General features: G+C 41.6%; 1 protein-coding gene across 1 annotated transcript in view; it reads left to right on the top strand.

Moving 5' to 3' along the window:
* Positions 1 to 13,775, top strand: part of LOC142084374 (VPS10 domain-containing receptor SorCS1-like) — a 309,600-nt gene that overhangs the window by 232,027 nt on the left and 63,798 nt on the right. Inside the window, exons 7-10 of the mRNA XM_075154993.1 lie at positions 2,628 to 2,746; positions 5,635 to 5,724; positions 10,759 to 10,938; positions 12,982 to 13,128. Of these exons, the coding sequence (XP_075011094.1) occupies positions 2,628 to 2,746; positions 5,635 to 5,724; positions 10,759 to 10,938; positions 12,982 to 13,128 (536 nt within the window). The remainder of the gene's footprint in view (positions 1 to 2,627; positions 2,747 to 5,634; positions 5,725 to 10,758; positions 10,939 to 12,981; positions 13,129 to 13,775) is intronic.

Below are 13,775 nucleotides of genomic sequence, written 5' to 3'. Positions count from 1 at the left end.
GTAAATCTTCATCAATGGTACAATCACTGCTGTACAGACTCTGCGATCACAGCAAAAATAGACATAGTCCCCATTCCTCCATTAAAACAGGATCGAAAAAAACTTCAGTCACCTCTAATGGATGTCAGCCTGGCCTGCTCTTTAAAATCTCATGTGGAGGAGATTCCTTAATCTTCTTTGCTGGCTGATCCCAGCAGCACCCGTCCTGTTACCTCCCTGTGCTCTCAGGGTAGGTAACCTGTTTGCATGGGCAGTGAGATGGCACTGCAGTCTCCTCTTCGTGTCTCCCAGCGGCTGCTGTGCCTGTGGAAGTAAAAGGAAACAATGGTGGTGGGGGCAAAAAAAGGAAAAAAGGTGGGAAACAGAGATCTGATTCTATATAGCTCTATGCTGGGTGGTTTGATCCCATGTGTGAAAAGCCACCCAGTCTTGCCAACAGTTCAGGGGACGGTGCGGCCAACCGTTTCAACTGATGCTGCTTTGTTTAAGCTCAGGATTGCCAGGCGTTTCACTCAGTACCCCAGAATGAGAGGAGATGAATGTGGGGGCAGGTATGGGAGGCTGTCCTTCGTGATACAATGGATTGAGTTAACAGGAGAAGTGAGAATTGGTCATGTTGCAGATGAAGAGATGCATGCCCGTTCTCTATCTTATGACTAGGAGGGGACATGCTGCACCACACAGTGGTGGCTGGTGGAAGAGGCTCTGGCCCCGTTGTCCCCCTTCTTCCTGGGAGCCGAGGGTCGGAGGGCTGAACAACTCTGAAAGGGAACTTTCCTGAGCTCACTGGAATGAGCAGGCTGGGAGTTACGTCGTTCCCTGCCCTCTCGTGGCTAATGTGGAAAAAATCGTATCCCTCTGAAGGGAAATATATTTTCATCGTGCTGTCTGGGCTCTATTAATTAATGTTTTGCAGTGAGCTGCGAAAGCATAAAATGTTATAAACTGCAGTGACCAATAATACTTAGCACTTCATATATTCCAAGAACTCTGCAAATGCTGGGGTAAAATCATCCCTCATCAAACTTTCCTGAAGGTTTGTTGCCCTGCATGTCTGTTTCAAGTAGAAGTCAACAGCCCTTAGAAGCAGGGAAAGAAATGTCAAATGATAGATTTTAATTAAAACCAAGATTAAATATGAGATGGTAAAAATCCAGCCATTTCTATTTCAGTGTAAAATGCTACTTCTCTGATCAAAAAGTGGTAATTATATCAAGCTTCTCCATTATGACTGCGCTTCTCCAACAAGGAAAACGATTAGAAAGAGTTTTAAGATTAAATGCCATGTAGTCTTTCTGTTATATAAGTGCTAATGCTAAAATTCCAAAATCCTTCTTCCTGTAAATCAGCTTTGTCATTAAACAAAGAGCAACTTCTTAATTGATCTGAAAAAGCCCAAATTGAATACTGAGAATCTGGTTCTGTATTCTCAGTATAAATTACCACCATGAAGAAATTCAAATTGTGTTTCTTCAGGTGATGGATTATGAGATGAGCACCGTGCAGTGCTTCAGAATAGGAGATGAGGACATCCCATACAGTGGCAGTGGATGAGATGGCTTTAGGGCTGCATTTAGGCCATTTTCTTTGAAACATACAACTGATTGAAACTGCTAAGGCTTCTAGTTTCAAGAGAGTGTGGAATGATTGCCCAGGCCTGCCTGAGTGCATCTACCTACACTGTCAATAGAGAAGTGGGTAAAACCCCTGAACAGGAGGTGATCTGAATTACTCTGCAGAGTGTAAGTGCCGTAGGAAATACAGAGGTGCGCTGTGGAAGGGGTTCTTAGTGATGACACTGTGGGGCAGGTGTCCTCTGAAGGTGTCCTCCTACTTCTGGGGCAGGTGTCCTCTGAAGGTGTCCTCCTACTTGTGTCTGCTCTGGACCTTGGCTATGTTCTAAATAAACTCGGCTTATGACCGTGGAGAAGCTGTCATGCTCTGCAGCAAATCCCACACCATGGGGATGACAGGGAAACTGCAGAGGCTCAACACAGAGAGTATCTGTCCTGCAGCATAGACACAACTCTTCAGACTCATAGCTACTTTGGGAGTCACAGGACTTGGGCTTTTTGTTGCCTCTGTAAAGGGACCTTTACAGCTCTGTTGTTCCCTCACTCAGTTCCTTGCTTTAAGCTTAAGCCTGGGTAGCATCCAAGCAAACTAGCAGGGCAGGTAACAGTGCTGAATGATACACCCTTGAGCAGGTTTCTGTCAGACCTGAGCCACAAGCATTACGTTGTGCCACCTTCAAATGCTGCCTCTGGTCTACTTCCAGCATGGAACCACAAGAGTGGCATGGAATAATCAGATCAGCTATGCTGGGCTGTCTCTTGGCATAAAGGAGCAATGTATAGTTCTGAAGTCTGATGTAGGGTGGAATGAAAGAAATAATGGGAGGCTAAGGCTGGTGAAGAAGGAAGGAACTTAAAGGAAGAAAGTAATCAAGGGTGGATTTACGAGGGGTGCAAGAGAAAGAAGTGTTGTGTTGTGTTGAGTGGATGGTGTAACCTCATGTCGCGTGAGGCTGGGAAGCAGAAATGCTGCCTCAGCAAATAGGTTTGTGACAGTAGGAAGAATTTGTGCTCAGGATCTCAAGTGTCTTGGTTTTGTTCTTTTCCTTTCAGATGCCCAATACATCACCTGCAAGATGCAGAACTGCAGCGAAGCCACTCGCAGCAAACCCTTTTCAGGCTATATTGACCATAACTCCCTGATCGTCCAGGATGATTATGTCTTTGTTCAGGTGCAGAATACCCTCTTCTCTTATTTATCCTATTATTTTATATTCTATTATTTTCTCTTCCCTTCCTTTGCATGTGTGTGCATGTGTGCTAGCCCCCGGCTAATCAGACAACACTAGATCCATAATAAAGGCACTGAGTGCATTGTAGCAATGTTCATTACAATGCTAATAGTGTTCCTTTTGCCTCTAGTATCTTGTCACTGTAGGGTCATAGGGTTCCTGCCTGGAACATCCACCATATGTACTGGAGTGCTCCGTGCCACTCCCTGCAGTCTCGTCAGCACTCTAGGATTAGTGCTGTAACCCCCCAGCTTGAAGTGATGTGTCAGTCATCTGCTCTCACAAGGGAGTAGACCAAAGCTTTTTTGAGCATGAGAGGGAAATAGAAAAGGAGGGAGGGAGTCAGGGGAAGAACCAAAGAAGGAGTAATCAGGCTTTATTGTTATGCCTCAGTTGTGATTATAGTGAAAAGGCTGAAGATGAGATGTACTCAGCGAAGCTGTGTTTCAGGTGAGAGCTGGTGAATAGATCTGAACTACTGTGGGTTTCATTAGCCTGCTGCCAGTGTCCATGTAATAACAGCTGCAGAGGACAAAAAATAACAACAGAATTGCAGGGAACATGGAGGTGAACTGGAAGTCATTAGGACTAAACTGGTCTTCCAGACAATTTATATTCTGCCATGCTTGGGGGGGTGGAGGGAAGAGAGAGGACTGATATTTTAAATTGGGTGAGTTGATTGTTAATTACCTTCGGTTAACGAACTCAGTCATAAACACCAGTCTAAATCATCCACAAATAAATCTGGGACATAGATTTCAGAATAGCTTTTGTGCCTAGTGTGTCTGAGGCATAAATGAAATGTAAGGAAGACAGGGCATGCATCACTGTTCAGGCATGCCTTCTAATTTCAGAATGACTGTGTGTTTGTGGCTCGAGTGACACAGGAGCTGGGGAATTTCTCTTCCTGTGTGAATTGATTCATTACTTCATCACTGATGCCTTGGTTTTGTGCTTTGCAAGATTGTTAATCTTCTCTGTTCTGACCTGATGTTATTACACGCTGTAGAGAAGCCAACCCAATTGCCCCATCTGAAGTCAGTGCTGGGGAGATTATCTGCCTTTCTGAATAGCCCTTGTATTTTGATGCATTTCTCTTTCTGTCTATAAACTGTTGTATAGGGTTCCCAGTGCTGTCAAATTTCGGCTTTTACACCTCCGTGCTAGCTGCATGGTGTAAGGAGGAGCATGAGGGGAGAGACAGTCTCTTACGATGTTCCCCTTAATGCCCAATGGGACTTTGCACAACTTTATATATTCATGTTTGTAGTTGGTATCATGGAATATTTGGTTTTGGAAAGCTCCTATTTTAATCCTTAAACAACTTAGGATTCTTAAACAGAAATAAATATACCAGGTCAAAGAGATAGTACTTGGCAATCATTAATAATTGACACTTACAGATATGAAATAATAATATTGTAATCCCTGGAAACAACCTCTGCTTTGTTCCCAGTATTCAGTGAATTTACTGTTGGCTGGCAATTTAAAATGAGATTCTTCAAGTGGTTATATATATATATATGGACGTATCTGGCTTGCAAAGAAACAACTAAATAACACGCTGTGGCTGATGCTGGACCCTGCCTTATCCCAGGCGCTATTTTTTAGAGGATGAATAACACTACACCAGACAGTAAAGGCTTGGAGGAATAGACGAACGTCCTGAGCACCCTCCCCTAGCCTTCCCTACCTTCCTTGATCTCCATCTAGGTTTTCTGCAACTAAGGCATTTGGAATGAGAATTAGTAGGCTCAAAAGCATGAGGGTAAAGGAATGTGGGTTTATTTCTCCCACCACACCGTGTTTTCTTTACAAGCTCACACTCTCTCATAAACAATGCTTCTGGCCTTCTTTCCCCTAATTTTTTTGCAATTCCCTTAAAAAAAGAGTTGAAGAGCTTTAGAATAAGAAATAGTTCTTATTTTACTTAATCTGATATGAATTTAGCCTCTATGTATCTTGCATTTTGAAGTACTGCAATGCATTTTAAAACATTTAATACTAAAGAAAAATCTTGATAAGCCCAGATATCAGGCAATTAAAGCAAAGTTCTGCATGGAGAATCCCTTGGAATATTTGTTCTTCAGTATTTTTCATCCAAGGATTTCAAAGTACTTTACAAACATTGATTATGCTTCAGCAGCACTGGAAGCCAGATAACATTGACAGCTTTTTTACTTCTATTTTTTACCCCTTTAATAGGTGGTAGGAAATGAAACCTCACATTGCTCTAACCCAGCCTTTTCAAGGTATTGGCATCATCATTTAGGCACTTAAATAAATGGCCAGGGTCACAGAAACACCAAATCAGCTCAGCTTCTCCTGCCTTCAGGAGCTGTGAATGCTTAGCTGATCTGGTAATAGATACATGTGATGGCTTGTACAGGGCCACACAGGAACCAAAGCTGGAGACAGAAATAGAAATAAAGCATCAGGTCTGTCAATCTGCTGATCTAACCAATAGCCTACACGGCAGCTCTACAGATAGCAAAGAACAGACTGTTTTGTGGTAAGTCAGAGGAGAGCTGTGGTATCAGCAGGTCATATAATAGCCCAAGTGAAGCCAGGACTTCACTTTCCCCAGACTTTCACCTGAAATTCTGGCCTTTGTCTCTCTTTGCAGAAAATGGGATTCCTCTTGCTCTCTTTTTCAGCCACTGTCAGTTGGATCAATGTTTATTCCTCAACTGTAATAGTGCTGCAGTTTTAAGCCATTGCCACCAACACTGTGGTATTTCCTTTGACAGCTTTTGCTTGATATTTTCCCTGATAATAAAAAAATATTTTAAAAAATCCTGATGATAACTTTCCTGCTTCTTTCATAGTTGACATCAGGAGGAAGACCACATTATTACGTTTCTTATAGGAGGAATGCATTTGCACAGATGAAGCTGCCAAAGTACTCCTTGCCCAAGGTGGGTTGCTGTTGCTGGAATGCCCATATGAACCTAAGGACATTTTGATCGTACAGAAATTCTTGAATCCAACACAAGTAACTGCAAGATGACATGCAATGAGCGAAAACACCATTCTCCTTTAATAGAACCTTTGCAAGCAAGAAAGGACTGAAAACAAGTCAGCACTTTGGCTAGTCAAGGACATCAGCATGAAATGTAGGCAGATACCACAGCCCATGTCAATTATCATTTCTTTACGGTTAGTTAATTAAGTTGTGGAGGGGACTCTCTTTCCTTTTTTTTTTCTTTTTTTTTGGTCTTAAAATTCCCTTCTCCTGTCCCTATCCTGTGTGGGTTGGTTTTTGTGCTTTGCCTCATTAGCAGAGTTTAATGGGAACCAAGCAAAGAGATGTCTTTGTGTGTCTGCTCCATATCTTCCCTAATTAAGAACAATGGTGAATTAGCATTGGAGCTTGAAAGGCTATTGCTGCCTTCTGGAGCTGAATTTTTTAAAAGACCTATATACAATGTTAGCTCCATTTTGAAGAAATCACCATTTTGCAGCTGGGCTCCTAACAGCTTAACAAAGACAGAGGATTTTTTTTTTTGAGGCCTTTCCATTCTTGATATAGTCTGGTTTAAATGAAATTTAAGCTTAAAGGTAGCAAATGATCTTGTGGATTCTGTGTGATGTCTAACATCTGGAGACAGATGCATTCCCAGAAATTAAGCAAGGATTGTGAAAAGGAAAAAAAGAAAGTGCAAGGTCAGCCGCTTCCTAGAAGTTGAAGGTACACGAGATTTTGTACGTAGAAATATTCAAAGGGATAATTTGGCTAATATCACAGCTGTCTGTCTTTGATTCCTCAACCCAACTGACTTGTTTATAGTGGCTTGACTGGGTGACCTTCATCATCGAACCAGACTACGCTCAAAACCAGCTAAATGCCATACCTTACCTACTCTGCTGTTGTGCCCTTTGCTCCTGTTGACATCACCTGAAAACCCAAGCTTACAGGACATTGGGGACCCTACCAGAAGCCATGATATCTTCTTGCTATGACACAGGAGACCTGTGGTCTGCCCCAAAATCTTCAGTCACGTTTAAAGATAGGTTGGTTTGAAACTTCCTGTCCAAGCAGGAAGGAATTACTTTGTCAATTCAGATCAAATTTAAACGGGTGTTATTTGAAGTAGCCCTTAGCAAAGGAGTTGCATTTTTAGCATGGTTATTGCAACACCCAAATCAAAATCGCCATTTACAGCTGATTCAGACCACCTGTAGAGAGACTGCTTGCTTTGAACCAGTTGTCTCCTTTAGCCCACACTTATCTTTCCAACTGTCCACCTTCTCAAAGAGACCTCTGGAGAGCCAGGGAAAATACACTACCATTAAATTGCAATGTGTTTTCAGAGAGTAGGATTTGGAGCAATACATTCATGTTATTTGACCCAAAGAAAAAGGCAGATATTTAAGGAGATGAGATGCTTTGACACAATCTCGGAATATCTTCAAAGACCGAAGAGCTACATTTGGCTTGGAAGGAGCTAGAGTGGAGCTGTGGCTGTCTAGGAGGCTGCTATCAAAGCAGGATAGCTGCTTCTATTAAAAATGCACAAAGCGTTATACTATTCAAGGAATTGAAACAAACAGCTGCTTTTATGCCTAAATTCTCTTTTATCTCCTTCAGCTAAGAAAGTGGGGCCAAATATGGTAAACAGTACTAAGCGGCTTCTGGAATTGAAGAGGGAAATATCAAGCTTTTTGTCTCTGCATGTCACTCTTCCTAAACTGGAGGGGTGTGGTGGCAGGCAGCTTTGGCAGGTGATACTGCTGCTCAGGCAGGAATGGCCTATAGCAAATCAAAACTAAAATATTCTTGTTGTTGGCATTGATAACCTAGTAGCCAGTTTGATTAAAAGCCTAAATGAACTTGAAACTCTCTCGCATACAAGAAGATGTCTGCACATGTGCATACAGGTTGTGTTTACCCTGTAAATGGTCTTTATTGAGACCTGTTAATTTCTGCAGTGATCTGTGGGTTGGTGCTGCCCACTCTGTATCACAGCACCACAATGTGGGCTCTGTCACAGACTCTGTCACTCGTGATAATCACCTTAAATGTACACACAGGGTACATTCACTCCATTTTAGACCAATGCACTGGGCAGACATCTGTGAATACTGAAGCAAGCCAAGCAATTTCTCCTTTAAAAAGCCCTGTCCTTAACTGGTGATGGGCTGAATATTGATGGGATGGGTCCGTGTGGTACCTCTGTTTTAAGTTCATCACCTTCTTTCAACCTCAGGATGGGTTGAAAGAAGTTCATCCTGATGGAAGAAGCAATAACCACAAAAAAATCCTTAAATACAGACCTTAAAAAGAGCTGACAGTCCCAGTAATTGACAGGATAAAACAGGCATTACACATCATTGCTATTTAACTTGCCAGGAGGAAAAGTTCCCTGACCAAGTGCAAAAAGGGCAATCGAAGCATGTTTAGTAATTCAGAAAGCCTTGGCCTTTAGTCATTTGAGTAGACACCTGATCAAACCTAATGCACAGCATCGTGCTCTTACTTTTGTCTTTGGAAAGGCAAGAGGGACAGATAGTAGAACTGCATATTAATGTACTTCTACTATGTACTGGAACAGAGAGAGAAAAGCTCGGGCTCTCAGTAGGCAAATGCATGGGGAGCCCCTGAAGATGACAACTGTTTGAGAAAGGTTCCTTGCTTCACTTTCCTGTCTTCTTCCCTTTCTGTAGGAAGGTGAAATGAACATCTTTTGTAGTAGTGGAAGATGAAGTGAAGCTCTTGCTCCGTATCAAGAAGACAACTGTCTTTTTGTATTATTCCTCCGCCCAAAAAGCAACCCCCACCCTGAAAAAATAAAATAGAAGTGAATATGATATGCTGATTAATTTTAATTTTCCCAATGTGGAAACCAAAAAATTCCTGATGTTTGATGCCCATATACTGATCCCTTTCTATCAAAGATTTGCATTGTTACTGCATCTATTGGACAAGTCCATATTAAGAGGAAAAGTTAATTGATCCCCAAAGGCAAACAGTTGGAACGCTATCTTTTTTGATTTTCTGCACTATATATATCATGCCAATTCTGTCTCAATCTCTGCTTCTCCAGGCTTAAATTCCTTCCACCTTACTGGGATCTTCTTTAGACTTGCCTCTTACAGCATGATCTGATCAAAACTCAGGAAGCATCTAGTGAATAAATTAACTTATTTGCTTCTTAAGCATTCATGAAATTACCTTTAGTTTTCCCTGGTGTGAAGCAAAATATCTTTTTACCTCTCTCCCCTAGTTATTACAAAACTATTGATTAAAATGGTAAGTTAATGAAACTGTACATTCACCAGACTAAACAAGTTTTACTTACAATCTCTATCTATGTTTAAATAGAAAGGTCTGCCCATGTGTATATGCACATATGCCGAAGTTTAAACTTGAGATCAGAGCTGTGCTAGCCAATGCTGCCTGAAGCACATTGGGAACACTTACTCATGTAGATCTACCAGCAGATTGACTAGAGTGACAGTCTGAAGTAAGGAGCCTCTGACAAACAGCTGCAGCAGTAACTTCTACTAGCACAGCTGGAGCTAAGAGAAGATATCTATTCACAACCACAATTAGTAGAACGCAGTGGGACTTATATTGCCTTTCCTATTGTCTCAGGATTTAAGCCAATCTGTTCCTCCACAAAACCAGCCCATCTTCTGGGATACATTTTTCTCCAGCGCAAAGAAGCAAGTAAATCAAGTGAATATTCATCCACTCCATACTCAGATCTGGATCTGGATGAAGAAACAACTGTTCTGAATCTTAATTTCATGGTGAATCCACTTCCAAATTTATAGATCAGATTTCTTCATTATATTATTTTTCATCTTTATATTACAAGGCTCCATCTGGAAGTATTAATTCTCCCTACAAAACCACAAGAAAGTGAATTATTGAAGACTATTATTAACAGAAGGAAGAAATAGCATCAGCTTCCAAAGAGTATATTTTCTGATAAAGTTCCCAGTTTTGCATATAGAAAGCCCTGGCTGAGATTCATGGAAGCAGAATAACTTTGGGATATCTGCCCAAAACAGACAGAACAGCTGAATCTTCTGGGAATCACCTGGTGCTAAGAAATCTGCATTTCGTTTCCTACCTCCACAGATTATTATGGCACCAAAGAACTCAGGGTGCCTGTGCTGGGCAGATAGAGCTTGGGAATTTCATTATAGCAATCTCTCTCTTGGTGGCTTTTTCCACTGGGTAATCATTTCTCCCGGCATTGAAAGAGGGAATCAGGTTTAATAGTTTCTATTTTTTCTTTAGTTATGCAATCTTTTCATTGCTTCCTGCCTGCTGTAACACACAGAACAAACAAAACCTCACTCATAACACTAGTGATCTAACTACAATTCTGCTCTTTACATCTAGTGAGGATTAGAGTTGTCTTTCTGTTATATTTCTTGGGGGGTGGTGTTTAGCACAGTGGTCCAGGGCCTTGACTTGTAGTCAACACTGTCATTAGGAATAATAAATAACAGCAGCACTGGCTGCAGACGTTAACCCATTAGATCATCCTTGCATCAGTTCCCCAGCATACTTGGTTTCTGAATGCTAGGTAAGGAACAGATGTTTCAGATGCTGCTTTCTTCTTCTTTTTTTTTAAAAAAAAACCCACTTTTTTAATATCTGTTGTGCCAAACAAATAAAAAACCCCCCATCCCCCCCAAACAAAGTACTCATTACAATGAAAGTGTTGGGGGGGGGGAAGGTGCTGCTGTATAACACTGTACTGCCAATGTAAATGTTCAATTAACACCTCATCAGTTAATTACCGCTTTGAAAATTGGCAGAAGAGAGCTGGTGTAAAATATTCCTGGGTGGAATTATCCGCTTACAAAAGTGTTGTCTACAGTTTCCAGTTAAACTCCAGCCTAAATTGTGCTCCTCCGCAATTACTGTGGTGCCCTTGGAAATGACAGAGCAGAGCTCCCTCTAGTAACCTTCCTCTCTTTTCTTTCCCCAGGACATGCATGTTATCAGCACAGATGAGAATCAGGTGTTTGCAGCTGTACAAGAGTGGAACCAGAACGACACGTACAATCTGTATATCTCCGACACCCGAGGGGTGTACTTCACCCTGGCCTTGGAAAATGTCAAGAGTAGTCAAGGGCTGGAGGGAAATGTGATGATTGACCTCTATGAGGTATGTCATGACTCCAGACATCTCATTCCTATCTCAGGAGCTCACGTGATGCCAGTACCGTTTCCTTCTTGCGCATCAGCCTCATTATATGCGTGTGAACAGCAGAGCCAAAAAGTGACTAAACACGTAGTTTTACCCTCCTTTTACTTAAGGGCCTCAGTGCAATCAGCTGAGATGAACAGATTATTATGTGTGACATGGTTGTGTATATGAATAGGTCTATATCTTCCTACTGAGAGCGCGTATAGTGTGTGTGGTCTTTTTTTAAGATAAAGCTGTCCAAGACTGACAGTATAACTTACACTTTGCTTTCTCTGGAAAGGATTCTAAGTCCCAGCCTATGACTAGAATCATAAAAAGAAAAATTCACAGGATTTCAGAACACATTTATCACCTGATATATAAAATGCTCTTTAGTCATTTATGGCCAGCATTTCACAGGGACTATATAATATAACTATTTCAGGACAACAACAAAGAGAAGCACAAATGGAGCTGTAGGCTCTGGCCTCTGGTAGTAAAGGCAGAGCTATGTTATTTTTCCAGCTCTGTCTATTCATGCAGTATCCCTGGGAAACAGAGTACCCTTGTCTTATCAGGGTGCCTTTCTACTACAACAAAGAAATCCTGACTACTTAGTTGGGTGATACCAAACAATCCAGCTCAGACATTAAAAATGTTATCTTTTTATGCTTATATCAACAATAAATTAGTTAACTACTTAATTTAAAGACTATTACCCATTATAGCAAGTCATGTCTAAGTCTTTACGTAACTTCAAATGAAATTCAGTGCCATTGCTCAAGGAGGAAAGCGCTATTCAGAATGACTAAGTACAGCAATGTACTGTACCAATGCACTGTACATTAGTAGTCCCACAGCATGTGACTAAAAGTGCAATAAGGTCCTACTCACTGGGAGCTGTAGCATCCAAATCCAGCCACATAATTACATCAGTTGAGCTGGAACAAGCTCTGAATCTGCTGTGTAACCATTTGCCACAGGATGCCATTTAAGTAATAATCTCTGTGAAGAAAAAGTCTTGATGAATGATTCTGTGTACTAGTTCTGCATCGTAAGAGGTGACGGGGTGGATGACTGAACAGACTTGCTGGAAACGAAAAAGTTTCTCACTTTCCCCCCCTTCTCCCGATTTCGCTTACCTTTTTATTGCAGCTCTCAGATTGTAGAATGACAGCCTAAAAAATTCATTCGCAAGCTGCAGCAGCTATTGGGCTATTGATTTTCAGTGTGCTGAGAAGATGGGAACATTCTGCAATGTGAGTTGTGGTTTGAGGTTGACTTTTTTTCTCCCTGCTAAGACACTTTTGGGCTTGGTTCCAATGTGAGTCTGTTAGCATCACATCTTTACAAAATCCTCCTGCAGGTCTATGGAGTAAAGCTTTTGGGTAAAACACCAGGAAAAATGAAAGGATGAGAATCTCATTGTTAGCTCTATAACTAGCATTCTGCGTGGCCTTGCTTCAGTCACCAGTGCTTTGGTTTCTTCAAAATATGAAACTGTAATAAAAATGCCTCTGTGCCCCAAGTTATCCTGTTGAAACACATTGGGATCCTTAGATGAAATGTCTTAAGCGGGCTGTATGAGAATAGAAACACGGAACAGCAAGTTTATGTGTGTGTTGCCATTTTCTTTGCAAGGCCAAAATTACTGCTGTTTCCTGCTACTGCAGTGCAAGAGACATATAGTTGCCCTGTACATATTTCATCTTTCAGGGGGAAGAATGCCTACACAGTTGAGGGATTGTCACTTTACAGATAATACTATTGACATCTTACGGTGTTCCCATGCTGATTCTGAAATACAAGCTTTCTTTTCCATTTGTCACCTTTCCACCTGTGATGGTCTTATCTCGTCCCCAGCACCTCCATTGGCCTTCCTTGGATGCTCCTTGGCAATTCTTGCCCTGACATCTACCACACTGGCACAGCCACCAGATCCCTGTCGGGTTTGACAGGGCAAGAGATGCACAGAACCTGCATCGGCTTGATCTATTTTTCAGCCATGTCAATTTTTCCTAGGTAGCAGGGATAAAGGGAATGTTCTTGGCTAACAAGAAGATTGACAACCAAGTGAAAACTTTCATCACCTACAATAAAGGGAGAGACTGGAGTTTGTTGCAGGCTCCGGACACTGATCTGAGAGGAAACCCTGTTCACTGTCTCCTAGTAAGTATCCAGGGGGGAGCTTGGGGGGTGGTAACGTCCCAGAACAATCTTTTTCCACCAGGTAACACAAGAAGGAGAGGGCAGCTCCTCTCTCCATGCGGTGTATCTCATGGAGGGAGAACTGCATATGAAAAGAACTGCAGTATGTCAGGCTTGGCCTGCCAGGTGGAATTGCAAGAGCTGGCATTGTAATTTAACTTAATTTAATTTAATTTCTGGAACAAAAGGAAGCATCGTAAATCAGCTTCCTTCTGCACAACTGATGGTCTCCCCTTAAACAGCAGGTGAAGCTGGATGCCGTTTCTGCGCAGTTGATTCTCTGGACACTAGATGGGAGGAGTGAGCTGTTGTAGCTCAGGAACTGTCAGGGACCTAATAACTTGAGACAGGCTCAAAGGAAAGGAGAGCTCTGATTTCTTTCAGGCCACTCTGTTGGCAGTATTAATATTTATCATTTTCTCTTTGAGCTCAGAAGTGATAATTGACACATTCGTCTAAATATATGTATAGCTATATGTTGGGTGTATATTGTAGCTGTCTCTGTACTTATTGATATAGATCAACATATAGATAAGTCTTTAATCATCATTATATGCAAATGGTTTCTAAGAGTGAAAGTGAAATATAAGCAGTGTGAATAGAATTGG

This window comes from Calonectris borealis, chromosome 7 (genome assembly GCF_964195595.1).
Source record: "Calonectris borealis chromosome 7, bCalBor7.hap1.2, whole genome shotgun sequence".
Lineage (NCBI taxonomy): Eukaryota > Metazoa > Chordata > Aves > Procellariiformes > Procellariidae > Calonectris > Calonectris borealis.
The sequence above is the reverse complement of the archived record's forward strand: the minus strand, read 5'-3'. Positions and strand labels throughout refer to the sequence as shown.